Source organism: Ambystoma mexicanum, chromosome 10 (assembly GCF_040938575.1).
Source record: "Ambystoma mexicanum isolate Mex_15411 chromosome 10, UKY_AmexF1_1, whole genome shotgun sequence".
NCBI classification, from domain to species: Eukaryota; Metazoa; Chordata; class Amphibia; order Caudata; family Ambystomatidae; genus Ambystoma; species Ambystoma mexicanum.
The window spans coordinates 1535999447-1536024845 of NC_090932.1; the positions used below are offsets into that span (position 1 = coordinate 1535999447).

The following is a 25399-nucleotide window of genomic DNA, read 5'->3' on the forward strand; positions in this document are numbered from 1 at the left end:
CTGAAAGGGGGGGGGGGATGATGCATACTCCACCTGGCTGTGAGTAACACAGAGAACGGATACAGAGGAAGGCCACTCACAATGCACTAAACCCCTCTGCATACATAGGGTGATGGCATGCTAAACAGGCCATGGCAGCAATGGGCATATACTGGTTGCATAGTGTGAATCAATTAGTGCATGTAGAAGTGAGCCAAGGTAACAGTTCCATGCCAGCCATGGTGGGACATCATGTTCCTGGACAGACAACATGACTGACACATACATTCTCGCCTACATACAGGTGATGCAGCCTACCCCCTGAAGAGGTGGCTCCTCACGCCAGTCCGGAACCCGCAGAACCAGCACGAGGAGGACTACAACCGTGCACATACACGTACTCGTGTGGTCATAGAGCAGACATTCGGCCTCCTGAAGGCACGGTTCCGAAGCCTCAGCAGGTCTGGTGGGGCACTCCTGTATGGCCATGAGAAGGTGGCAAAGATCGTCATGGCATGTGTCATGCTGCACAATATGTGCGTCAGACGGAATGTGCCCCTGCCCCCTGACGCAGAACTGCAACCACCTGACGATGAGGATGAGGATGAGGAGGGTGCAGAAGGGGCGCCACCACATGGAGGAGGCGATGCACAGGAGGGGCGTGCCATGCGCCAAAGTATCATCAACCACTGCTTCTAGCACACACGGCTGGTGTTCATCGCATGGAGACAGCACTTGGGGCACTGTGTGACTCTGGGGCATGCACACTGAGGACTGGACACCAATAAAGCACACATACGCAATGAAAATGTCCACACGTTTCCTTTTGTGAAACGAATAAACTGTATTTGAACTATGTACTGTCGTGTCACACCCCCTCCCACCTCCCACCTCCCCCCTGCACACCCCCCCCCCCAAACTCCCCCCTTAACTCCCCAACACACCACCCCGCCACCCCCCTGCACACCCCAACACACCCCCTCCCACCTCCCACCTCCCCCCTGCACACACCCCCCCCAAACTCCCCCCTTAACTCCCCAACACACCACCCCGCCACCCCCCTGCACACCCCAACACACCCACTCCCCCCTCCACCCTCCCCCCCCCCTGGAATCCCAACAAAGGTGTGAGTTGGTCTGTGCAGCAGTGTCAGTAGTAGGATTCCTACACTGTCCGGCCACTATTGGCAGCCCCCTCCACTGGCCCCCGGGGCACCCCTGCCTGTGCTGCGGAGGTTCCTCCCCGATCGGCGGATGGGGCTGCTCGGTGTCGAGCTGGCAACCGAGGAGGATCCTGCCTGCTCATTTGGACGCATGGCCCGTATTGTCTGCACAAGGTCAGTGATGGCGTGCCGCACAGCAGCTAGTTCCGCGCAGATGTCCTTTGTGGACGACTCTATAGCTGCCTTCACAGTCTCAGCACATTTATCCATTGCTGCACTTGACCCCCCACATTCAGCAACATGTTCTTCGAGCAGCGAGGAAAGTTGCTGCTGCCGGGTGGCAATCGCCTCCAGAGAATGGTTGGGATTCTGGGCCATGGCTAATGGCAGTGGCATTCCCATTGGGCTGATCTGCCCCTGCAGCGGGGATGGAGTGGCTGGCCAATCGTCATCCTCTGGCTGACCCTGTGTGGCATCCACATGCGGGCTGCTTAGGGACAGGTAGGGGGAATGAGGGTGGCCTGTGGGGCTCCTGACATCACTCTCCTCAAAGGTCCCTGCTTCACTATCGGAGGAGGCAGCAATGGCAGCAGTCTCCCCAAGTGTGCTGCTTGCAGCAGAGGCTGTGGCTTCTGTGGGCATGATTGGTGTGATGTCTGCTGCTGCTGCTGCTGCTGCTGTACTGCCTGCTGGGGTGGCTGTCTGTGCCCTGTCCTGTTTCCCTTGCATGGATTTTGCCTGCTGTGGTGTTTTCCTCGGGACGACAGAGGTGGAGGGTTGTGGCGTTGGCACAGTTGGCCTGGCCCTCTTGGTGGGTGTGGAGGCTGTGGTGTCCTCTTCCTCAAGGTCGGAATTTGAGCCTGTGGTGGGACAGAGGAGGGAGAGTGTTATTGATGGGTCTGCGGACATTGGCCGGGCATTGTTGCGACTGGCATCTCATCAGTTAGTACATGTGGCACATTTCATGCAGGGGAAAAAAGTTGACTCCCTTTTGTGTGGAAGTAGCATGGAGGTATGTGGGTGCCTGCAGTTAGGGTGTGCATGCTGCATGTGTACAGGGTGCAGATCGGATGTATCTGTGGGCAGTCTCCTGCTGATGTGTTGCATTCACACTATGGGCCAACATTGTACTTCACATGAATGGACTTTGCATGCCTTGATTTGAGCCACCTACCTGCATCGCCCGATGTCGGGGCTCCTCTCTCCATTCCTCCTACTCCTTCAATGCTCTGCATTCCGATTGTGGAGGCACAGATTTCCTCCCATGGCTGCAATTTTATAGGGGACTCCGATCCTCCCCCAGTTGCCATTGCCAGGTTCATGTTGGCTGATAGTATGCTCCTGACTCTGAGCCGGAGATCGTCCCACCGCTTGCGGCACTGTTTGACATTGCGGGGTGTCGTTCCCACGGCACTGACCCGCTGAGCTACCAGTGCCCATATGGCCTTCTTCTTGGTTATGGCCGGTCTTGTCAGTTGGTTGGAGAATACCACTGCAGCGTTCTCCTGTAGGGTCTCCGCTAGAATGGTGAGCTCCTCTCTGGAGAAGCGGTCTTGCCGCTGGCGGTCACAGGCTTTTTTCAAAACTTTCGGCATCTTCCTGCAGGTAGAAGGTTGAAGCCGGTATTGGCGGGGTCTCAGGCTCGGATGTCCAGTGGTTTCGGAGGATGGCAATGGATTGTGTTTTTAAAGATGGCCGCCGTGCTCTTTCCCGTTCCGCCGCGGTGACGCTACTTCCGGTTCCGCTTATCTACGGTCAACGCTAATTGCGGTGACCGCTAACTACGGTCACCGCTATGTACGGCGGTGGCGGTGGTGCACCTTGCGCCGCATACGATGCCGGTAGGTGCCGTTTTGGGGGCATTACCGCCATGGCGCTGTTTACATTACCGCCATGGCGTAATGCTCGTGCGCGATGGGTCGTAATGTGGCGCACTTTACACCATCGTCCCACGGCGTTAACGTTCATTACGCCATGGCGGTAATGACGGCGGATTACCGCCAGGGTCGTAATGAGGCCCATTGTCTCCTTTTCAAACAAATCGGTTCAGCCTCCGTAGAGACTGTCAAAAATTACCAATTCCAGCTATATTTCAAGCTGTCATGGCGGGGTATTGGGTAAAGTTTTCAATAAGCAATAATCGCGCCTCGGTTAAACCTCATGAGCTACGATACTGCCACTGCGCAAAGCTAAAGCACCTGACCCAGAGGCCCGTGCGCCCCGGGAATGGATTCCCATTTAACTTGCACTGATCCCAGCAAGCTCCATCCTGAGCATCCTTTGTCAAACTCATAAAACCGCCTGGATTCCAGTGCCGAGATTTGTTGAGGTGAACACCTGTATCATCTTGCGCTCACCAAACTGACAGCAAATATAGTAGCAAGGTATGCATAGGATTCTGGGAGTAAACATGCAAATGAGCAGGCTGCTACCTGTGCGCTCTTTCCCTTAGCATGATCGGTGGCCTGTTGGCAAGTGACCCCGCCCTCCTGAGAGATTATTGGGCAGGCCGCTGCCAAGGCAACATGGGAGAGGCTTGAGAATGCAAAGAGCCATTGGAGGATTGCACAGGAGCGAGGACAGCATCGAGAAATGGGCTCCTTTGGGGACAGGTGAAGTGATGCTCCACCAGGACGACCAGCTGTTTCTGCAGTGCAGCCAGGACATTGACAAGAAGTGAATCAATTTGTCTCTGAGCGTTCCAACTGTTGACCAAACCATTACAATTTCGATACATTTCCATGCCATCACATACCTACCTGTTTGTGATAATTGCACTTGTCCTTGAAAATAGACCCGATTTTGCAGGGGACTCTGGGAAAAGTGAAAAGGTCCTATGTAATTCACGTCTTGTACCCTGTCTCATAGGGCGGACCCTGCAATTCTACTTCCATTCCACTGCCAAAAATGAAGCGGCCTTGCCCTGTTCAGGCTTTTTGCTGTAGCCCCTGGGCCTTTGCAGAGCCATCTGCTTAGTGTGGCTCTGCCACTGAGGTCAGAAGAGAACATTTAGCCTGAGAAACGGCTGTCTGTGTGTGCAGCTTGGAGAAGACACTGTTGCCATGGGAAAGACATGCCTGTTTGCTGTGCAAATGAAGTGCAGACACAGACAGAAGAGACCACTTGACTGGTAGGAATTGAAGAACCTGACCAAGAGTGAGGAATTAGACCATCCGCACGGGGAGTGTGCGCTCCGCCTGGGCTGGTTTGATACTTTTAAAAAAGAAATGGAATGTTGGTAGGTAAACCTCCTGGAAATGTGTGGGGCTATCCCGCACACATTTCCCAATGGACACTGCACAACAAACACATAGTCAAGTGCACTCTGGGGGACACAGTCTACCGGTGCGGTCCTCCTGTCACATTTAGCTGCAATGTGACAGCCATGGGTACATCAAAGCATCTCTGAAGGGGGAAGGCAACGCCTTCCTCCGGCCCTGGTCAGCCTACTTAAAATAGCAAAGGCTCCATCGATATGCCCTGCCTATTGTTAGGTTCTCTCTGATGGCAGCGCATACTGATGAGAGTTAAGTGAAGCAGGCCTGCCAAGAGGCCTGTTCACAGAACTAACACAGGGCAGGAAACCCCAACACCTTTTTCATATGCAATGTGTCAGCTTGAAGCTAGCTCCCACCCCTCTGTATGAAGGCCATTGAATGTCATGTGTGGAACAACTGTTTACAGTAGGCAACCGCTGCAGGGCCACCCCCTTTCAGAGGGAAGATATATGTGATTTGATGCAGACAGTCTGTTCTCGAGCTCAATTAACCAGAGAGCCACTTTGATCCACAGGAGACAGGAAGATGGGTGCGGCTTAGTAGTACATGTTGTCACCCCTTACCTTTCCTGTTGCAAAGCACTCTGGTCATGACCTTACGCATGACAGAAGATTGGTGGTGGGGACCCAGGATTGGGTCTTTAAGGTAGGCTTAGCATGCTCCAATCACTGGGGCCCATTTGGCTTTAAAAGAGGGCTGAGCCCCTCACTAAGCAGATCATCCGACGACTTCAAAAGGAGTACGAAGAAGGACTCATTCGGACCCTCGGTGATGGTACAGTCTGCCTCACGGCTTCCGCCAGTGAAGGAAGTCCAGGATTTCCAAGAGGGAAGCAAAATACCTCCCAAAACATCTCCCACGGAACAGAGGGAGATACCCGACTCAGAGGATCCATCAAGCAGCACCAGAACCAGTACCCAGCCAGCACACAGCGTGCCCTGCTAGGTTAAGCCAGCAAGATTCCTAGGTGGGAAGTGCCAGAGAGTCTCTGAACAAAGGACAAGGCCGTTGCCGGCAAACACTCTTCTCAGCTTTGGGTCGGCCGCCTTAAACGTCGACCCAAGCATTGAGAAGAAGCTCGGAGGAGTGCCACAACAAGCATCAACCAGCGTCCATCTTTTAAGGACTTTTTCGAAGCAGTCGAGCTCTCAAACTGCGACCGGCTGCACCACTGTGGCTGTTCTCACGCTGCAGTCACTAAAGCCGTCTGAGAACCCTCGACCAGCGTTCCAGATCCACCAACCAGCACACAGACAACGATTCTTTACCCCGAGCCGCCGGGTAGGGCAGCCTGCAGCCGTCCGCCCAGCCTCGCTTACCAAACTGCCTGCCAACTTATATCCGCATCTGTCGTCCCTCTTGAACTCTGTCGCCGGAGCTACAAAGCATGCTGGAAGCCACTCGATGCTGTCGAGTACCAAGATCATCTCAAACACCAGTTACATTGTGGTTCTGTCCCCCTGGTCCTTCTCCGAAGGCCCTTAGTGACATTTACGACCTCTTGCTCCCTTGCTGCTGCAACCAAATAACCTTGAACAGTTCAGACTGATTGCTTTACCGACTGCACTCCTGTCAGTATCCAGAGTGCATCCCTCTCCTTTGTGAAACTGTTGTGGAAATCGATATAATATTGTGACCCCAATCGCATTGTTTAAATGTATGTTGGCCTACGCCAAGCTGTCTAAAGAATATTGTGAACATAGGTTCCGCGGCAAGGTCTTGACCTTAATATATTGTGTAAGCTGCCATCTTGGATCTAGCCACCATTTTAGGTATTCTTGCAGTGTGGAAGTCACCCCGAATCACAAAATGGAGGCCGAATGACATTGCGAGTAAGACTTCGGCCATGGTGACCTCCGCACACGTGAATGAATAATATGTCCGCAGGCTACTTGTTAGGGTCATGAACTAAGACCCTGTCCTCTGTTTAGCCTAGGTGTAAATATGTAACTGTATCAGCGGAACCGATCTAATATATGGAGATTGTATGTTCGACCTGGCTACGAACCCTAGCCATGGTTCCAGAAATGGTTAACTTGTAAGAGGGCTGGCCAATGCAGTACTAAATGTATAAAAACCCAAGCATCCCGATGATCGGTCTCTCCCACTTTCAGTGCGAACCTAACGTTGAAGGTTCGTGTGTTAGTCAGAGGGCCGAATAGCTATTCGCATGTCAATTGACCTTGATAACTTGGTAACTTTGTAACTTTGAAATAAAGCGCTTTATATGGTCCTTTGTAACCTGTGTTGGTGTGTTTCCATTTGGGCTTCCCGGCCTCATGTCAATTTCTCTGTTTCCACAGTTGGCGCCCGAATAGGGACCCTCAAGATTGATGCCGGATCATTGAAGGTTGACGCAGACTATCGAATCGGGATCGGACGGTGTGATTCTGCGGGCCCGACCGATCGAGACGCGATACCTCGGCAGCGCTGCACGATCCGATCCTTGGGCGATAGTCGTGCGGTCTGACACGGCATCTTGACGAGGGTCCAAATCCGAGGCGGGCAGATTTGCCGAAACCACTGAACGCAGGTAAAATTTGTTAGTTGAAGTCCTTTGAAAACCGTACGGTCCTCCTTAGGTTTGGTCAGGTGTAGTCGTGACCCGGCTCTTAATTTAACCCTGACAATTTGAATTTGGCGTATTGTATCTGCAGACACAATTATTGGACCAGGTAACACCAATTCTTTGAGAAATGCCTGGGAAATTGTCTAGCTGTTTTAGGGCTCTATTCCGCAGCGATCGACAATCTTTGGAATTTAGCCGTCCGGCACCACAGGAGGGGTCGCCGGCGTGTACTATGTACTGTAAGTATGGCATTGGTAGTATTGTATTTAATGACATTTGGCACAGACAGACCAGAAATGCCTCCGAATTTCAGTGGCCAATCAATGGTAGTTTTGAGATCCCCCGTATTGAATACTTAGAGTCGATTTTGCTTAAGAAGAAGGCTAGGCCAGCAGCCTTTGATGTGTTACAAAATTGGAAAAAGGAAGCATTACAGCAGCTTAAAAGTAGGGATAAACATGCACGACGTCATAAAACGAATGCCGAAAAGGCATTGTTATATGACAAGGAAAAACGATTAGATGAAACCCAGAAAATGGACAGAGCTTTTTCGCTCGGAGTCCAGAAAATTTACCCTTCTAAAGATTTCCATGTTTCCGAGGAGTTTATTGAGAAAATATTAAACGAACGGAGGCCTGATTCTTCAGCGCCACCTCCGTATGCTCCTGTTGTGGGCGCTCTTCCCATTCCTGCTATTGCTCCTATCGTTATTCCTACTCCTCTTACACAGCCTACTACCCCTAGTTCCTTAGTTGTCGCTCCTCCGTCTATTTCGTCTGTTACTTTACCTCTTTCCCCTGCACCCATGTTAGGTTCACCTACACTTTCGATTTCGGGGAGTCCTGTGTTTATTAAATCAGATCCTGGTGCAGGGTCGAGGATAGTGACTCGTAGTACTGTTCCTGCGGGCAGGAAACAGGAACTATTTGCTTGGGCTAAACATTGCATGGAAAAAGGTGATCAAACTGAGGTATTTTCAACATTATCTAATTTGCACGATTTTCCTGAGAAAAACGTTTTTATTGAAGGACTGGGGATTCATTTAGGTGTAATGTGGGGTAGATTGCAGACTTCGGATCTCCCACAAGGGGTAAGAGATCTGAACGCTTTGGCACTCTCAAGGGATACCGAACAGAAAGTATATGGACATGTTGATAGATTGTTTGAGTTTAGACAGGATTTTGAAAGATTACAAAATGAGGATGATGAGGACGATAGGATATATATGCAGAAACGGTTCCTTTCGTGCCGAAGATCAGCACCCGAGGAAGTACGGATCTGTACTAGAGATGCGGTTCGATGGATCTCGGATTCATCAATACCGCCGGATGAGGTATACGATACATATAGTCAATATACGGTAGAAATGCAAAGGAAGGTAATTCAAGTGATGGTACAGCACTTGCAGGAAGAATGTATAAGAAAGAAGGTTGGTTGCCCCACAGAGTTATTAGGTATTTGTAAAAGAGCTTTTTCGCCTGACACTTCCACAGCTGCTTTAGCGCTTGATTTGGCCTTATTACTCAGTAAGCGGTCGGAGGTCCCTATATCTCAGTTGCCTATGAGAGAGGTCCCTCCGACCCTTGTCCCAAAAGTAGAAATCCCCGCCAACGCGGCGACTGGTGCTCCCGCGGTGGATATCCCAGCACATTACGTATCACAGTTTGTTCACGTCCCGTTCTCTCGACAGGAAGTGAACACGATCAGACAATCAGTCCCTGATATTAGGAAGAACCCGACAGGGTTTTATAAAGAAATAGAATCCGTTTTGCAGTCTTCCGTGTTCACCTTAAGTGACATGGATTTATTGTTTCCAGTGCTTTTACCTGTTGATGTATGGAAGCAGGTACGGACGGTAGATGATGTGCCGGGGTTAGGGGATACATGGGTAAATCTAACTAGAATAGATGGGGAACGACCAGCTGGTGAGAAACCACCCCAGGTAATACTCACTTTACCTGATAGAATAGTTGCCAAATTGAAAACTATAATTCCAGAAAAAAGGATTATTTGGGACAAGCTTACGGCCTGTGTCCAAGGAAAAACTGAAGGTACCACTGAATTCTTTAATAGGTTTGAACAGGTGTTCTCCGACTTCAGTGGACAGGATTTGGGTACAGAGTCGGGGAAGAGGTTGTTTGTGGACAAATTTGTGCGTGGATTGTTGCCCGACATCCAGTCACAAATTATGTCCTCAGAGAGCGCTTGGCAGGCAAAATCTCAGTCAGAGGTTTTGCATTTGGCTCAGTATTATGAAAATCGGGTTAATAACGAGAAAGAGAAAATCGAAAAAAGAAGGGGTGACCTAAAGACTAAGGTATTGTTGCAGCAAATTGTCAGGCACCCCAGAGGAGGTACGACACAAACTAGAGGTCAGTACATTCCAAGAGGAAATACTCCTCTAAATTCTATTAATATTAATCAGTGTGCTTATTGCCGCCAGGAAGGTCACTGGCGAGCACAGTGCCCTGCCCTCCGTCAGAGGTCAGGAGGCACATTCGGAGGTATGGGTAGGCGACCACAGGGCCGCCCTGGAGCAGGGGGTCCTGATAGAGGTCAGCTTCTACGAGATCCCCAGCAACCTTTTTCACAGGAAAATCAGACTTCGAGTATGGACTCAAGAAATATATTTGATCACCCTTCCACCGTCTATCTTTCTGAGGAACTTCCCTTTGATGAAGTTCTGCCTTACTAGGATTGCCCGAAGCAGCGTTTGGAACCTTTACCTATTCCCGTTATTCAGAAGGGCCCCTATGTTGAATTATTGGTGGGGAATAGGAAACATCAGTTCTTGATCGACACTGGAGCGCAGAAGTGCTCCATTGACCATTCTCGGGTTCCAAACATTCCCCTGTCAGGGCAAACGAATGTTTCTATAGGGTTCTCTGGTATACCAACTGTTTGTCCGGTCTCTGCACCGGTACCCATTTCTTTGGGCCCTTTTACAGACCAGTGCCCTTTTCTTCTTACTTCAAACTGTGGAGAAAATTTGCTGGGGTTAAATTTGTTGAAGAAATTGAACGCAGTGATTCATTGTTCCCCTGACGGAATAAAATTAACAGTTTTACCACAGCAACCTTTTAACTCCCAATACTTGACCCGACCTCTACCTCCCGAATTTGGCATTGTCCCAGAATATTTGTGGGCAATAGCCGACAATGATGTCGGGATATTGCACATTGACCCTGTTAAGATAGTATTGAAACATGGGGTTAAACTGCCGCGCATTCCGCAATATAAAATTTCAGTTGAGGGCGAGCGCGCTTTGAAATGCATTGTCTCCGATTTTGTACATCGTGGAGTGATCGAAGAGATTACAGGTAGCTTATGTAATAGTCCGATCTTACCGGTATATAAGAAAGGCGACAATGCAATTCCGTACCGGTTTATAATAGATCTTCGTGCTATTAACCGGGTAGTGGCCCCACAATTTCCAATCGTGCCGGATGTAACAACAATCTTAACAATGATCCCTGCTACGGCTACGCACTTCAGTGTCGTAGATTTGAAAAACGCCTTCTTTAGTATTCCGATACACAAGGAGAGCAGGTATTTGTTTGCGTTCACCTTGGGGGGACGCTCATTTACATTCACAAGGGCACCTCAAGGGTACACTGAAAGTCCTAGTATCTATAGTAGAGCCTTAAAAGAGCAGCTCGACACCCTTGAACTGCCACCTACTTGCACGCTGCTTCAATATGTAGACGATTTGCTCTTAGCTGCAGACTCTGAGAAAGCTTGTAAAGAAGGCACTATATTGTTGCTTGTTCATTTAGCTGAACATGGTCACAAAGCTTCACTTAAGAAATTTCAATATTGTTGCCAGGAGGTTGCCTATTTAGGCTACCTCCTGTCAAAGGAGGGGAGAAGATTGACACCTGAACGAATAAAACACATTTCTGGCATGTCTGTCCCAAAAACACAGAAGGAAGTCAGAGCCCTGATAGGGATGGCGTCCTACTGTAGACTGTGGATCCCGAATTTTGCCCTAGTGGTAAAACCGATGTTGGCTTTGACGAGGAAGGGCATTTCTTTGCCACTGCCATGGGAATCGGAACATCAACGATCATTTGAGCTTCTCAAAGCAGCGCTGTGTTCAGCACCGGTTCTGGGTACACCAAATTACGATAAGGCCTTTGTGTTGTTTGTGCATGAATGTAATGGATGTGCTTTGTCTGTGTTAACGCAGGAACATGGAGGGAAGAATAGGCCGTGCGGCTATTATTCCTCCGCCCTTGATCCTGTCGCATGCGCTTTGCCGCGATGTCTGCGCGCTGTTGCTGCTGCTGCTGCGTCTGTAAAACAGAGTGAGGGGATGGTCCTAGGCCACGATTTGATTCTGATGGTACCTCACTCTGTTGATATTCTATTGAATAAAACTCAAACACAACACCTTACTTCTGCCCGGTTGACCAGGTATGAATTAGTTCTATTTGCACCTCATATCCAAATTAAAAGGTGTTGTGTTCTCAATCCGGCTGAACTTTTGCCTCTCCCGCAAACTTCTGCTTGCGGCGATGATGGATCACATGACTGCCTGTACGCCACCGAACAAGAAACAAAGGGCAGAATAGACCTCTCAGATACTCCTTTGGAGAATGTGGAAGGGGAGCTGTTTTGTGATGGCTCCTGCTTTAAACTTCCGAATGGCACATCTACAGCTGCTTATGCAGTTACTACTTTGAACAAGATCGTAGAAACTAAAAGGATTCCGCATAACTCTGCGCAGGCCGCAGAGATTATAGCGTTGACTCGTGCTTGTGAGCTCTCCCAAGGGCATAGAGTTAATATCTATACGGATAGTCAGTACGCCTTTGGGGTGGCTCACAACTTCGGAAAATTGTGGTCGGAAAGAGGGTTTCTGACCTCACATGGGACCAAGATTCAGCATGGTCCCTTAATAGTACAGTTACTTTTAGCACTCTCACTCCCTAAACAACTAGCGATTATGAAATGTGCAGCTCATCGTAAGGTCATAGATGATGTGGGCAAAGGAAATGCTTTTGCAGACTCGATAGCTAGACAAACAGCTACAGACCTTAGCACAGACATGTATACCTCAAGGGAAGTAAGAGATGGTTGTATAATAGATGAAGGCATTGGGTCTGTGCGAGATATTCAGACTGATGCCTCTGTTGATGAATCTAGGAAATGGGCTGAAGGCATGGGGAAATTGGATGACGAAGGGTGTTGGGTGGACGCATCTGACGGGAAATGGTTGCTTCCTGATTCTTATGTATTAGCAATGGTCACAATGGCACACGGTCCAACACATGTGTGTGCCCAGCAAATTGCGAAGATATTACAGCAGGTTTGGGTGAATGATAAAATTTTGGAAACTGAAAATACGTTAGTAATTGTATGATTTGCCTACAACACAATGTGGGTAAAGGGACAGTGACTCCAAGGGGTAGTTTCGGGCCCCCCTCTGTCCCCTTTGAAACCATTCACCTTGATTTCATTGAAATGGAACGTTGTAATAACTTGAAATATGTTCTTGTTATCATTTGTGCTTTTAGCAAGTGGGTCGAGGCTTTCCCTGCCAAAGATGCTACCGCCATGACCACCGCAAAGATCTTGGTGAAAGAATATTTTCCTCGATTTGGGCTCCCGAGGATAATCTGGTCGGATAACGGCCCACATTTCATCGCAGCTGTAATATTGCAAATATGTGTTGCCTTAGGGATTGAGAAACGTTTTCATTCAGCTAGGCACCCTCAAAGTGCGGGGTTGGTAGAAAGACACAACGGTATTTTGAAAAACAAACTTGCAAAAACATGTGCTGAGACTAAATTAAAATGGCCAGATGCTTTACCTATTGTATTGTTAGCTATGCGCACCACACCCCAGACTAGAACTGGGCTTTCTCCATTTGAGGTGGTAATGGGAAGGCCTGCTAATATTTGGGGCCTCCCTAAACCTAAAGCCCTGAGGGATGTGGAGAATGTATTGCTTGTAGATTATTGTAATCAATTGACTAAAAACCTGTATTTCATCTACCACCAGGTGAAGGCCGCCTTACCTGTACGGTTTAGGGGCCCAGGACACGATATATTGCCCGGCAGCTGGATCCTGGTAAAGGCCTACGAAAGGTCTTCCTGTCTCGCGCCTCGCTGGCGGGGACCCTACCAGGTTTTATTGGTCACCAGGACGGCAGTGCGGGTGGCAGGAAAGAAGAACTGGATACATGCAACACACATCAAGAAGATCCCTCACCCGACGCCACAAGTTACAGAAGAAACAGAACCCCTCGCTGATGCTACACCTTCTGATCTCGGAGTAGCAAGCAGCGTTGTGAGTGCGTCGGAGAAGTTCTCTGAGCCTGAGGAGCTCGGGGAGCCGTCCATTTTGTCTCCGCACTCCCTTGATCAATCACTTCCGGAAACTCTGGTTTCAAGTTCTGCGACTTCCGTCGCCACCGACGTGACGCTCCCCTCAGGGAGCGACGATACTTTGCTTTTGGATTCGGAAAACCTGGGTACCATCAGGTACAACCTTCGAGCACGAAAATAAAATCGTTGCACGAGTATCGTGCATCTGGAAGAAAAAGGAGTGATTGGAATACTATTGTATTTCCCTTTTTTTCGGAACACAGAAAAGGAGGGTTCTGTTGGCTAGGGTTGGGAAGGACTAAGAAGTCGCGCGGCCGAAGTGCCGCCAGCAACGAACATTGGGGCCGTCGATCGGGACAACCATGATGCCTGCCGCCTTCACCGCTGCTCCTCGTATTGAACTATTAGATAAGGAGGTGACCAGTTCGAATAATGGACAATGTGCCTGGGCCCTGAAAACGTACTGTTGTGTTCTTGTTTTGATTATTGTTAGTTTTGCAACTGCTGCCGTGGGACTTTGGTACTTTGAAGAGATTTATCCTTTGAAGCCTCTGTTACCGACCGAAATTGTAACAACTGTTTTGACTCCCTCTGTACACCTTCACACTCTGTCCCCTAGGGACTCTCGGCATAGACAGAAATATTATAATAACACCCTGATGATAGTGATGAATGCTACGCATGCTATTTTTAATAAGAGTAATTGTTGGATTTGCACGCATTTGCCACAACATGGGAACAAGGGACTGGGATGGTATATACATCCCTTACCTCTAACGACTTCCTGCTATGCCTCTCTTAGAGCACTCTTCTTTGGCCGATGGAATGTTAGCATCTCAGGGAACTTCGATGGCACTAATTTGAATGAATTTGAGAGACGTGAATTGACTCCCCTGGGATGCTCGCTTTTCGCAAATAGGAGTAGACCTAATATCGCTTCTATTAGGCCGTCTGATAAGCTTTCCTTTCCTTTCCAAAATCTAGTTTCTTTCAAGATGGCTCCGATAGGCAATAAGGATGCCATGACTCCTTCTTATTCTGTAAATCACAATCCTGATTCTGTCCCTTTCTGTGTACAAAGAAATGGCACTAGGCCAATGGGAGATTTTGAGCCTTGTATACATATTGTAAATTTGACTGGGGAAAATAGGCCTTTGTATGTAGGGGGACCCGTTTATTTTGTTTGTGGTAGTTTAGCTTTTCCCTGGTTGCCCAAGGATTGGCAGGGGACCTGTTATTTAGGGATATTGTTACCAGGTGTATTTATAGCCAGTACCTTAGAGGTATCCAAGGCTCGCCCGCGACGAGATAGTGATGGAGATACCCCCGGACAAGTGTTCGGGGATATAGCCAAATCAGTAGTCCCCTTTTGGGGACAAATAGCAAATTCAGAAAACATTAGGGGATTAGCGAGGGTATTGGAGAAAACGATCAACCGGACCACGGACATACTTTACAATATGACCTTAGAGCAAAAGGCGATAAGATTGGTAGCACTGCAAAATCGAATGGCATTAGATGTCATTTTAGCCGAACGAGGTGGAGTATGTAAATTAGTGGGGTCCGCTTGTTGCGTTTTTGTACCAGATTCTTCACCAACAATATTTAAAGCAATTCAGAACTTACACATTCTTAGTTCTGAAGTCCATATCCCAGTAGGAGACTGGAGCCTTAGTACCTGGTTTTGGGATTCTCTGCGATCTTGGGGGTGGAAGGTGCTTTCTGTCATTTTAGGTATTTTAGGGACTCTGTTATTTCTTTGCTGTTGTTTCCAATGCCTCCCAAGTATATGCGGAATGATGGGGGAATGTTGTGCCCAGGTAATGAGCGCAATAGGGCGTAAGATATACACTCCGAAGACAGCATCTAAAGAGTTCATGTTGCAAGAAGTTCTTACGAACGACCTTATGGCTATTGATATTTCAGACAATGATGCGGAACCTATGGATGATAATGCCTTCAAGTATTTTCAAAAGTATTAGAAAATTATGTTTTAGCACTTGGCATAGGCCAAAAGGAGGGTCTGTGGAAATCGATATAATATTGTGACCCCAATCGCATTGTTTAAATGTATGTTGGCCTACGCCAAGCTGTCTAAAGAATATTGTGAACATAGGTTCCGCGGCAAGGTCTTGACCTTAATATATTGTGTAAGCTGCCATCTTGGATCTAGCCACCATTTTAGGTATTCTTGCAGTGTGGAAGTCACCCCGAATCACAAAATGGAGGCCGAATGACATTGCGAGTAAGACTTCGGCCATGGTGACCTCCGCACACGTGAATGAATAATATGTCCGCAGGCTACTTGTTAGGGTCATGAACTAAGACCCTGTCCTCTGTTTAGCCTAGGTGTAAATATGTAACTGTATCAGCGGAACCGATCTAATATATGGAGATTGTATGTTCGACCTGGCTACGAACCCTAGCCATGGTTCCAGAAATGGTTAACTTGTAAGAGGGCTGGCCAATGCAGTACTAAATGTATAAAAACCCAAGCATCCCGATGATCGGTCTCTCCCACTTTCAGTGCGAACCTAACGTTGAAGGTTTGTGTGTTAGTCAGAGGGCCGAATAGCTATTCGCATGTCAATTGACCTTGATAACTTGGTAACTTTGTAACTTTGAAATAAAGCGCTTTATATGGTCCTTTGTAACCTGTGTTGGTGTGTTTCCATTTGGGCTTCCCGGCCTCATGTCAATTTCTCTGTTTCCACACTGTCTGTCCCCTGTTTTCCTTTATAGGGTGGGTTGTATTTTGTAGTGTGTTAGAACTGTCTGTTGTATTAATACTAAAGTAGATATTTGTATACAACCTTGACTGGACAGTCCCTTTTATCAGTGGGTCACAATTGTTTTTTCGCTCTGTTGCAACTAACCAGCCTGACGTTCCGTCCACTGTTCGGACCCCTTCCGGTGTACTAGAGGTGTGGGACTGATTGATGGTCTAGAAAGCGATATTCCTCCCTGGACCACTAGTGCCCCGGAAGTTGATTCGTCACACCAAGAGAGGTCGGGTTGTTGACTCCACGTGAATATGTGTCTATAGAATGCATGGGGACAGAAATGCCCTTTTGCCTCTCTTGGGAAGACTGAGATGGTGAGCGAAGGCCAAAGGTAAAGCGACCCCTCTGCTGTGGTTGGCTTCAGTGGCAGCCAGACCTCCCTGAGTAACCATCCAACAATCTGATGACTTTCGCAAGAGCAGATGTGGCAAAGAGGATCGAAGGCAGACAGGTCACTGTCTGCTAGGTTCTGAAAGCTCATGGTTTTCATGTCGTGAGATCAGGAAGGCAGCGAGACAACTGAGGCGCTTAATGCACCTGCTGCATGGTCACGGTTCCATAGACTTCGCTGCGCCGCTTGGAGTTTACGAATGCGCTAGCTTCTGGAAGTAAACCCCTTTGTTGAGGGTAGGCCACGAGAGAACAAAGAATAGAAGGGATGGGTTCCGAAAAACACACCCCTCTTGCTAGGTCTTCTCCAGTGGAGTAAAAGCGTCATTGTCTCCTTTTCAAACAAATCGGTTCAGCCTCCGTAGAGACTGTCAAAAATTACCAATTCCAGCTATATTTCAAGCTGTCATGGCGGGGTATTGGGTAAAGTTTTCAATAAGCAATAATCGCGCCTCGGTTAAACCTCATGAGCTAGGATACTGCCACTGCGCAAAGCTAAAGCACCTGACCCAGAGGCCCGTGCGCCCCGGGAATGGATTCCCATTTTACTTGCACTGATCCCAGCAAGCTCCATCCTGAGCATCCTTTGTCAAACTCATAAAACCGCCTGGATTCCAGTGCCGAGATTTGTTGAGGTGAACACCTGTATCATCTTGCGCTCACCAAACTGACAGCAAATATAGTAGCAAGGTATGCATAGGATTCTGGGAGTAAACATGCAAATGAGCAGGCTGCTACCTGTGCGCTCTTTCCCTTAGCATGATCGGTGGCCTGTTGGCAAGTGACCCCGCCCTCCTGAGAGATTATTGGGCAGGCCGCTGCCAAGGCAACATGGGAGAGGCTTGAGAATGCAAAGAGCCATTGGAGGATTGCACAGGAGCGAGGACAGCATCGAGAAATGGGCTCCTTTGGGGACAGGTGAAGTGATGCTCCACCAGGACGACCAGCTGTTTCTGCAGTGCAGCCAGGACATTGACAAGAAGTGAATCAATTTGTCTCTGAGCGTTCCAACTGTTGACCAAACCATTACAATTTCGATACATTTCCATGCCATCACATACCTACCTGTTTGTGATAATTGCACTTGTCCTTGAAAATAGACCCGATTTTGCAGGGGACTCTGGGAAAAGTGAAAAGGTCCTATGTAATTCACGTCTTGTACCCTGTCTCATAGGGCGGACCCTGCAATTCTACTTCCACTCCACTGCCAAAAATGAAGCGGCCTTGCCCTGTTCAGGCTTTTTGCTGTAGCCCCTGGGCCTTTGCAGAGCCATCTGCTTAGTGTGGCTCTGCCACTGAGGTCAGAAGAGAACATTTAGCCTGAGAAACGGCTGTCTGTGTGCAGCTTGGAGAAGACACTGTTGCCATGGGAAAGACATGCCTGTTTGCTGTGCAAATGAAGTGCAGACACAGACAGAAGAGACCACTTGACTGGTAGGAATTGAAGAACCTGACCAAGAGTGAGGAATTAGACCATCCGCACGGGGAGTGTGCGCTCCGCCTGGGCTGGTTTGATACTTTTAAAAAAGAAATGGAATGTTGGTAGGTAAACCTCCTGGAAATGTGTGGGGCTATCCCGCACACATTTCCCAATGGACACTGCACAACAAACACATAGTCAAGTGCACTCTGGGGGACACAGTCTACCGGTGCGGTCCTCCTGTCACATTTAGCTGCAATGTGACAGCCATGGGTACATCAAAGCATCTCTGAAGGGGGAAGGCAACGCCTTCCTCCGGCCCTGGTCAGCCTACTTAAAATAGCAAAGGCTCCATCGATATGCCCTGCCTATTGTTAGGTTCTCTCTGATGGCAGCGCATACTGATGAGAGTTAAGTGAAGCAGGCCTGCCAAGAGGCCTGTTCACAGAACTAACACAGGGCAGGAAACCCCAACACCTTTTTCATATGCAATGTGTCAGCTTGAAGCTAGCTCCCACCCCTCTGTATGAAGGCCATTGAATGTCATGTGTGGAACAACTGTTTACAGTAGGCAACCGCTGCAGGGCCACCCCCTTTCAGAGGGAAGATATATGTGATTTGATGCAGACAGTCTGTTCTCGAGCTCAATTAACCAGAGAGCCACTTTGATCCACAGGAGACAGGAAGATGGGTGCGGCTTAGTAGTACATGTTGTCACCCCTTACCTTTCCTGTTGCAAAGCACTCTGGTCATGACCTTACGCATGACAGAAGATTGGTGGTGGGGACCCAGGATTGGGTCTTTAAGGTAGGCTTAGCATGCTCCAATCACTGGGGCCCATTTGGCTTTAAAAGAGGGCTGAGCCCCTCACTGAGCAGATCATCCGACGACTTCAAAAGGAGTACGAAGAAGGACTCATTCGGACCCTCGGTGATGGTACAGTCTGCCTCACGGCTTCCGCCAGTGAAGGAAGTCCAGCATTTCCAAGAGGGAAGCAAAATACCTCCCAAAACATCTCCCAGGGAACAGAGGGAGATACCCGACTCAGAGGATCCATCAAGCAGCACCAGAACCGGTACCCAGCCAGCACACAGCGTGCCCTGCTAGGTTAAGCCAGCAAGCTTCCTAGGTGGGAAGTGCCAGAGAGTCTCTGAACAAAGGACAAGGCCGTTGCCGGCAAACACTCTTCTCAGCTTTGGGTCGGCCGCCTTAAACGTCGACCCAAGCATTGAGAAGAAGCTCGGAGGAGTGCCACAACAAGCATCAACCAGCGTCCATCTTTTAAGGACTTTTTCGAAGCAGTCGAGCTCTCAAACTGCGACCGGCTGCACCACTGTGGCTGTTCTCACGCTGCAGTCACTAAAGCCGTCTGAGAACCCTCGACCAGCGTTCCAGATCCACCAACCAGCACACAGACAACGATTCTTCACCCCGAGCCGCCGGGTAGGGCAGCCTGCAGCCGTCCGCCCAGCCTCGCTTACCAAACTGCCTGCCAACTGATATCCGCATCTGTCGTCCCTCTTGAACTCTGTCGCCGGAGCTACAAAGCATGCTGGAAGCCACTCGATGCTGTCGAGTACCAAGATCATCTCAAACACCAGTTACATTGTGGTTCTGTCCCCCTGGTCCTTCTCCGAAGGCCCTTAGTGACATTTACGACCTCTTGCTCCCTTGCTGCTGCAACCAAATAACCTTGAACAGTTCAGACTGATTGCTTTACCGACTGCACTCCTGTCAGTATCCAGAGTGCATCCCTCTCCTTTGTGAAACTGTCTGTCCCCTGTTTTCCTTTATAGGGTGGGTTGTATTTTGTAGTGTGTTAGAACTGTCTGTTGTATTAATACTAAAGTAGATATTTGTATACAACCTTGACTGGACAGTCCCTTTTATCAGTGGGTCACAATTGTTTTTTCGCTCTGTTGCAACTAACCAGCCTGACGTTCCGTCCACTGTTCGGACCCCTTCCGGTGTACTAGAGGTGTGGGACTGATTGATGGTCTAGAAAGCGATATTCCTCCCTGGACCACTAGTGCCCCGGAAGTTGATTCGTCACACCAAGAGAGGTCGGGTTGTTGACTCCACGTGAATATGTGTCTATAGAATGCATGGGGACAGAAATGCCCTTTTGCCTCTCTTGGGAAGACTGAGATGGTGAGCGAAGGCCAAAGGTAAAGCGACCCCTCTGCTGCGGTTGGCTTCAGTGGCAGTCAGACCTCCCTGAGTAACCATCCAACAATCTGATGACTTTCGCAAGAGCAGATGTGGCAAAGAGGATCGAAGGCAGACAGGTCACTGTCTGCTAGGTTCTGAAAGCTCATGGTTTTCATGTCGTGAGATCAGGAAGGCAGCGAGACAACTGAGGCGCTTAATGCACCTGCTGCATGGTCACGGTTCCATAGACTTCGCTGCGCCGCTTGGAGTTTACGAATGCGCTAGCTTCTGGAAGTAAACCCCTTTGTTGAGGGTAGGCCACGAGAGAACAAAGAATAGAAGGGATGGGTTCCGAAAAACACACCCCTCTTGCTAGGTCTTCTCCAGTGGAGTAAAAGCGTCATTGCCTCCTTTTCAAACAAATCGGTTCAGCCTCCGTAGAGACTGTCAAAAATTACCAATTCCAGCTATATTTCAAGCTGTCATGGCGGGGTATGGGGTAAAGTTTTCAATAAGCAATAATCGCGCCTCGGTTAAACCTCATGAGCTACGATACTGCCACTGCGCAAAGCTAAAGCACCTGACCCAGAGGCCCGTGCGCCCCGGGAATGGATTCCCATTTAACTTGCACTGATCCCAGCAAGCTCCATCCTGAGCATCCTTTGTCAAACTCATAAAACCGCCTGGATTCCAGTGCCGAGATTTGTTGAGGTGAACACCTGTATCATCTTGCGCTCACCAAACTGACAGCAAATATAGTAGCAAGGTATGCATAGGATTCTGGGAGTAAACATGCAAATGAGCAGGCTGCTACCTGTGCGCTCTTTCCCTTAGCATGATCGGTGGCCTGTTGGCAAGTGACCCCGCCCTCCTGAGAGATTATTGGGCAGGCCGCTGCCAAGGCAACATGGGAGAGGCTTGAGAATGCAAAGAGCCATTGGAGGATTGCACAGGAGCGAGGACAGCATCGAGAAATGGGCTCCTTTGGGGACAGGTGAAGTGATGCTCCACCAGGACGACCAGCTGTTTCTGCAGTGCAGCCAGGACATTGACAAGAAGTGAATCAATTTGTCTCTGAGCGTTCCAACTGTTGACCAAACCATTACAATTTCGATACATTTCCATGCCATCACATACCTACCTGTTTGTGATAATTGCACTTGTCCTTGAAAATAGACCCGATTTTGCAGGGGACTCTGGGAAAAGTGAAAAGGTCCTATGTAATTCACGTCTTGTACCCTGTCTCATAGGGCGGACCCTGCAATTCTACTTCCACTCCACTGCCAAAAATGAAGCGGCCTTGCCCTGTTCAGGCTTTTTGCTGTAGCCCCTGGGCCTTTGCAGAGCCATCTGCTTAGTGTGGCTCTGCCACTGAGGTCAGAAGAGAACATTAAGCCTGAGAAAGGGCTGTCTGTGTGTGCAGCTTGGAGAAGACACTGTTGCCATGGGAAAGACATGCCTGTTTGCTGTGCAAATGAAGTGCAGACACAGACAGAAGAGACCACTTGACTGGTAGGAATTGAAGAACCTGACCAAGAGTGAGGAATTAGACCATCCGCACGGGGAGTGTGCGCTCCGCCTGGGCTGGTTTGATACTTGTAAAAAAGAAATGGAATGTTGGTAGGTAAACCTCCTGGAAATGTGTGGGGCTATCCCGCACACATTTCCCAATGGACACTGCACAACAAACACATAGTCAAGTGCACTCTGGGGGACACAGTCTACCGGTGCGGTCCTCCTGTCACATTTAGCTGCAATGTGACAGCCATGGGTACATCAAAGCATCTCTGAAGGGGGAAGGCAACGCCTTCCTCCGGCCCTGGTCAGCCTACTTAAAATAGCAAAGGCTCCATCGATATGCCCTGCCTATTGTTAGGTTCTCTCTGATGGCAGCGCATACTGATGAGAGTTAAGTGAAGCAGGCCTGCCAAGAGGCCTGTTCACAGAACTAACACAGGGCAGGAAACCCCAACACCTTTTTCATATGCAATGTGTCAGCTTGAAGCTAGCTCCCACCCCTCTGTATGAAGGCCATTGAATGTCATGTGTGGAACAACTGTTTACAGTAGGCAACCGCTGCAGGGCCACCCCCTTTCAGAGGGAAGATATATGTGATTTGATGCAGACAGTCTGTTCTCGAGCTCAATTAACCAGAGAGCCACTTTGATCCACAGGAGACAGGAAGATGGGTGCGGCTTAGTAGTACATGTTGTCACCCCTTACCTTTCCTGTTGCAAAGCACTCTGGTCATGACCTTACGCATGACAGAAGATTGGTGGTGGGGACCCAGGATTGGGTCTTTAAGGTAGGCTTAGCATGCTCCAATCACTGGGGCCCATTTGGCTTTAAAAGAGGGCTGAGCCCCTCACTGAGCAGATCATCCGACGACTTCAAAAGGAGTACGAAGAAGGACTCATTCGGACCCTCGGTGATGGTACAGTCTGCCTCACGGCTTCCGCCAGTGAAGGAAGTCCAGGATTTCCAAGAGGGAAGCAAAATACCTCCCAAAACATCTCCCAGGGAACAGAGGGAGATACCCGACTCAGAGGATCCATCAAGCAGCACCAGAACCGGTACCCAGCCAGCACACAGCGTGCCCTGCTAGGTTAAGCCAGCAAGCTTCCTAGGTGGGAAGTGCCAGAGAGTCTCTGAACAAAGGACAAGGCCGTTGCCGGCAAACACTCTTCTCAGCTTTGGGTCGGCCACCTTAAACGTCGACCCAAGCATTGAGAAGAAGCTCGGAGGAGTGCCACAACAAGCATCAACCAGCGTCCATCTTTTAAGGACTTTTTCGAAGCAGTCGAGCTCTCAAACTGCGACCGGCTGCACCACTGTGGCTGTTCTCACGCTGCAGTCACTAAAGCCGTCTGAGAACCCTCGACCAGCGTTCCAGATCCACCAACCAGCACACAGACAACGATTCTTCACCCCGAGCCGCCGGGTAGGGCAGCCTGCAGCCGTCCGCCCAGCCTCGCTTACCAAACTGCCTGCCAACTGATATCCGCATCTGTCGTCCCTCTTGAACTCTGTCGCCGGAGCTACAAAGCATGCTGGAAGCCACTCGATGCTGTCGAGTACCAAGATCATCTCAAACACCAGTTACATTGTGGTTCTGTCCCCCTGGTCCTTCTCCGAAGGCCCTTAGTGACATTTACGACCTCTTGCTCCCTTGCTGCTGCAACCAAATAACCTTGAACAGTTCAGACTGATTGCTTTACCGACTGCACTCCTGTCAGTATCCAGAGTGCATCCCTCTCCTTTGTGAAACTGTCTGTCCCCTGTTTTCCTTTATAGGGTGGGTTGTATTTTGTAGTGTGTTAGAACTGTCTGTTGTATTAATACTAAAGTAGATATTTGTATACAACCTTGACTGGACAGTCCCTTTTATCAGTGGGTCACAATTGTTTTTTCGCTCTGTTGCAACTAACCAGCCTGACGTTCCGTCCACTGTTCGGACCCCTTCCGGTGTACTAGAGGTGTGGGACTGATTGATGGTCTAGAAAGCGATATTCCTCCCTGGACCACTAGTGCCCCGGAAGTTGATTCGTCACACCAAGAGAGGTCGGGTTGTTGACTCCACGTGAATATGTGTCTATAGAATGCATGGGGACAGAAATGCCCTTTTGCCTCTCTTGGGAAGACTGAGATGGTGAGCGAAGGCCAAAGGTAAAGCGACCCCTCTGCTGCGGTTGGCTTCAGTGGCAGCCAGACCTCCCTGAGTAACCATCCAACAATCTGATGACTTTCGCAAGAGCAGATGTGGCAAAGAGGATCGAAGGCAGACAGGTCACTGTCTGCTAGGTTCTGAAAGCTCATGGTTTTCATGTCGTGAGATCAGGAAGGCAGCGAGACAACTGAGGCGCTTAATGCACCTGCTGCATGGTCACGGTTCCATAGACTTCGCTGCGCCGCTTGGAGTTTACGAATGCGCTAGCTTCTGGAAGTAAACCCCTTTGTTGAGGGTAGGCCACGAGAGAACAAAGAATAGAAGGGATGGGTTCCGAAAAACACACCCCTCTTGCTAGGTCTTCTCCAGTGGAGTAAAAGCGTCATTGCCTCCTTTTCAAACAAATCGGTTCAGCCTCCGTAGAGACTGTCAAAAATTACCAATTCCAGCTATATTTCAAGCTGTCATGGCGGGGTATTGGGTAAAGTTTTCAATAAGCAATAATCGCGCCTCGGTTAAACCTCATGAGCTACGATACTGCCACTGCGCAAAGCTAAAGCACCTGACCCAGAGGCCCGTGCGCCCCGGGAATGGATTCCCATTTAACTTGCACTGATCCCAGCAAGCTCCATCCTGAGCATCCTTTGTCAAACTCATAAAACCGCCTGGATTCCAGTGCCGAGATTTGTTGAGGTGAACACCTGTATCATCTTGCGCTCACCAAACTGACAGCAAATATAGTAGCAAGGTATGCATAGGATTCTGGGAGTAAACATGCAAATGAGCAGGCTGCTACCTGTGCGCTCTTTCCCTTAGCATGATCGGTGGCCTGTTGGCAAGTGACCCCGCCCTCCTGAGAGATTATTGGGCAGGCCGCTGCCAAGGCAACATGGGAGAGGCTTGAGAATGCAAAGAGCCATTGGAGGATTGCACAGGAGCGAGGACAGCATCGAGAAATGGGCTCCTTTGGGGACAGGTGAAGTGATGCTCCACCAGGACGACCAGCTGTTTCTGCAGTGCAGCCAGGACATTGACAAGAAGTGAATCAATTTGTCTCTGAGCGTTCCAACTGTTGACCAAACCATTACAATTTCGATACATTTCCATGCCATCACATACCTACCTGTTTGTGATAATTGCACTTGTCCTTGAAAATAGACCCGATTTTGCAGGGGACTCTGGGAAAAGTGAAAAGGTCCTATGTAATTCACGTCTTGTACCCTGTCTCATAGGGCGGACCCTGCAATTCTACTTCCACTCCACTGCCAAAAATGAAGCGGCCTTGCCCTGTTCAGGCTTTTTGCTGTAGCCCCCGGGCCTTTGCAGAGCCATCTGCTTAGTGTGGCTCTGCCACTGAGGTCAGAAGAGAACATTTAGCCTGAGAAACGGCTGTCTGTGTGTGCAGCTTGGAGAAGACACTGTTGCCATGGGAAAGACATGCCTGTTTGCTGTGCAAATGAAGTGCAGACACAGACAGAAGAGACCACTTGACTGGTAGGAATTGAAGAACCTGACCAAGAGTGAGGAATTAGACCATCCGCACGGGGAGTGTGCGCTCTGCCTGGGCTGGTTTGATACTTTTAAAAAAGAAATGGAATGTTGGTAGGTAAACCTCCTGGAAATGTGTGGGGCTATCCCGCACACATTTCCCAATGGACACTGCACAAC

The 25399-nt window shown here is 49.2% G+C and overlaps 1 protein-coding gene and 4 non-coding genes across 5 annotated transcripts; all 5 read right to left on the reverse strand.

The window, feature by feature from the left end:
- Window positions 1–1115: 1115 nt before the first annotated feature.
- LOC138492524 (nuclear apoptosis-inducing factor 1-like) lies at window positions 1116–3145 on the reverse strand. Its single transcript, XM_069619744.1, has 2 exons — window positions 2316–3145; window positions 1116–2001 (listed from the first exon to the last, which is right to left on the reverse strand). Exons 1-2 carry the CDS (start codon window positions 2734–2736, stop codon window positions 1160–1162), a joined length of 1263 nt encoding a protein of 420 aa, XP_069475845.1. The 5' UTR covers window positions 2737–3145; the 3' UTR covers window positions 1116–1159.
- Window positions 3146–3191: 46 nt separating this feature from the next.
- Window positions 3192–3332, reverse strand: LOC138496398 (U4 spliceosomal RNA). Its single transcript, XR_011277913.1, has one exon. It is a non-coding gene; the product is annotated as a U4 spliceosomal RNA (small nuclear RNA).
- A 13517-nt stretch (window positions 3333–16849) lies between these two features.
- LOC138496774 (U4 spliceosomal RNA) lies at window positions 16850–16990 on the reverse strand. Its single transcript, XR_011278255.1, has one exon. It is a non-coding gene; the product is annotated as a U4 spliceosomal RNA (small nuclear RNA).
- A 3506-nt stretch (window positions 16991–20496) lies between these two features.
- Window positions 20497–20637, reverse strand: LOC138496642 (U4 spliceosomal RNA). The gene has a single exon (XR_011278135.1). It is a non-coding gene; the product is annotated as a U4 spliceosomal RNA (small nuclear RNA).
- A 3508-nt stretch (window positions 20638–24145) lies between these two features.
- On the reverse strand, window positions 24146–24286 carry LOC138496400 (U4 spliceosomal RNA). The gene has a single exon (XR_011277915.1). It is a non-coding gene; the product is annotated as a U4 spliceosomal RNA (small nuclear RNA).
- Between the last annotated feature and the right edge of the window lie 1113 nt (window positions 24287–25399).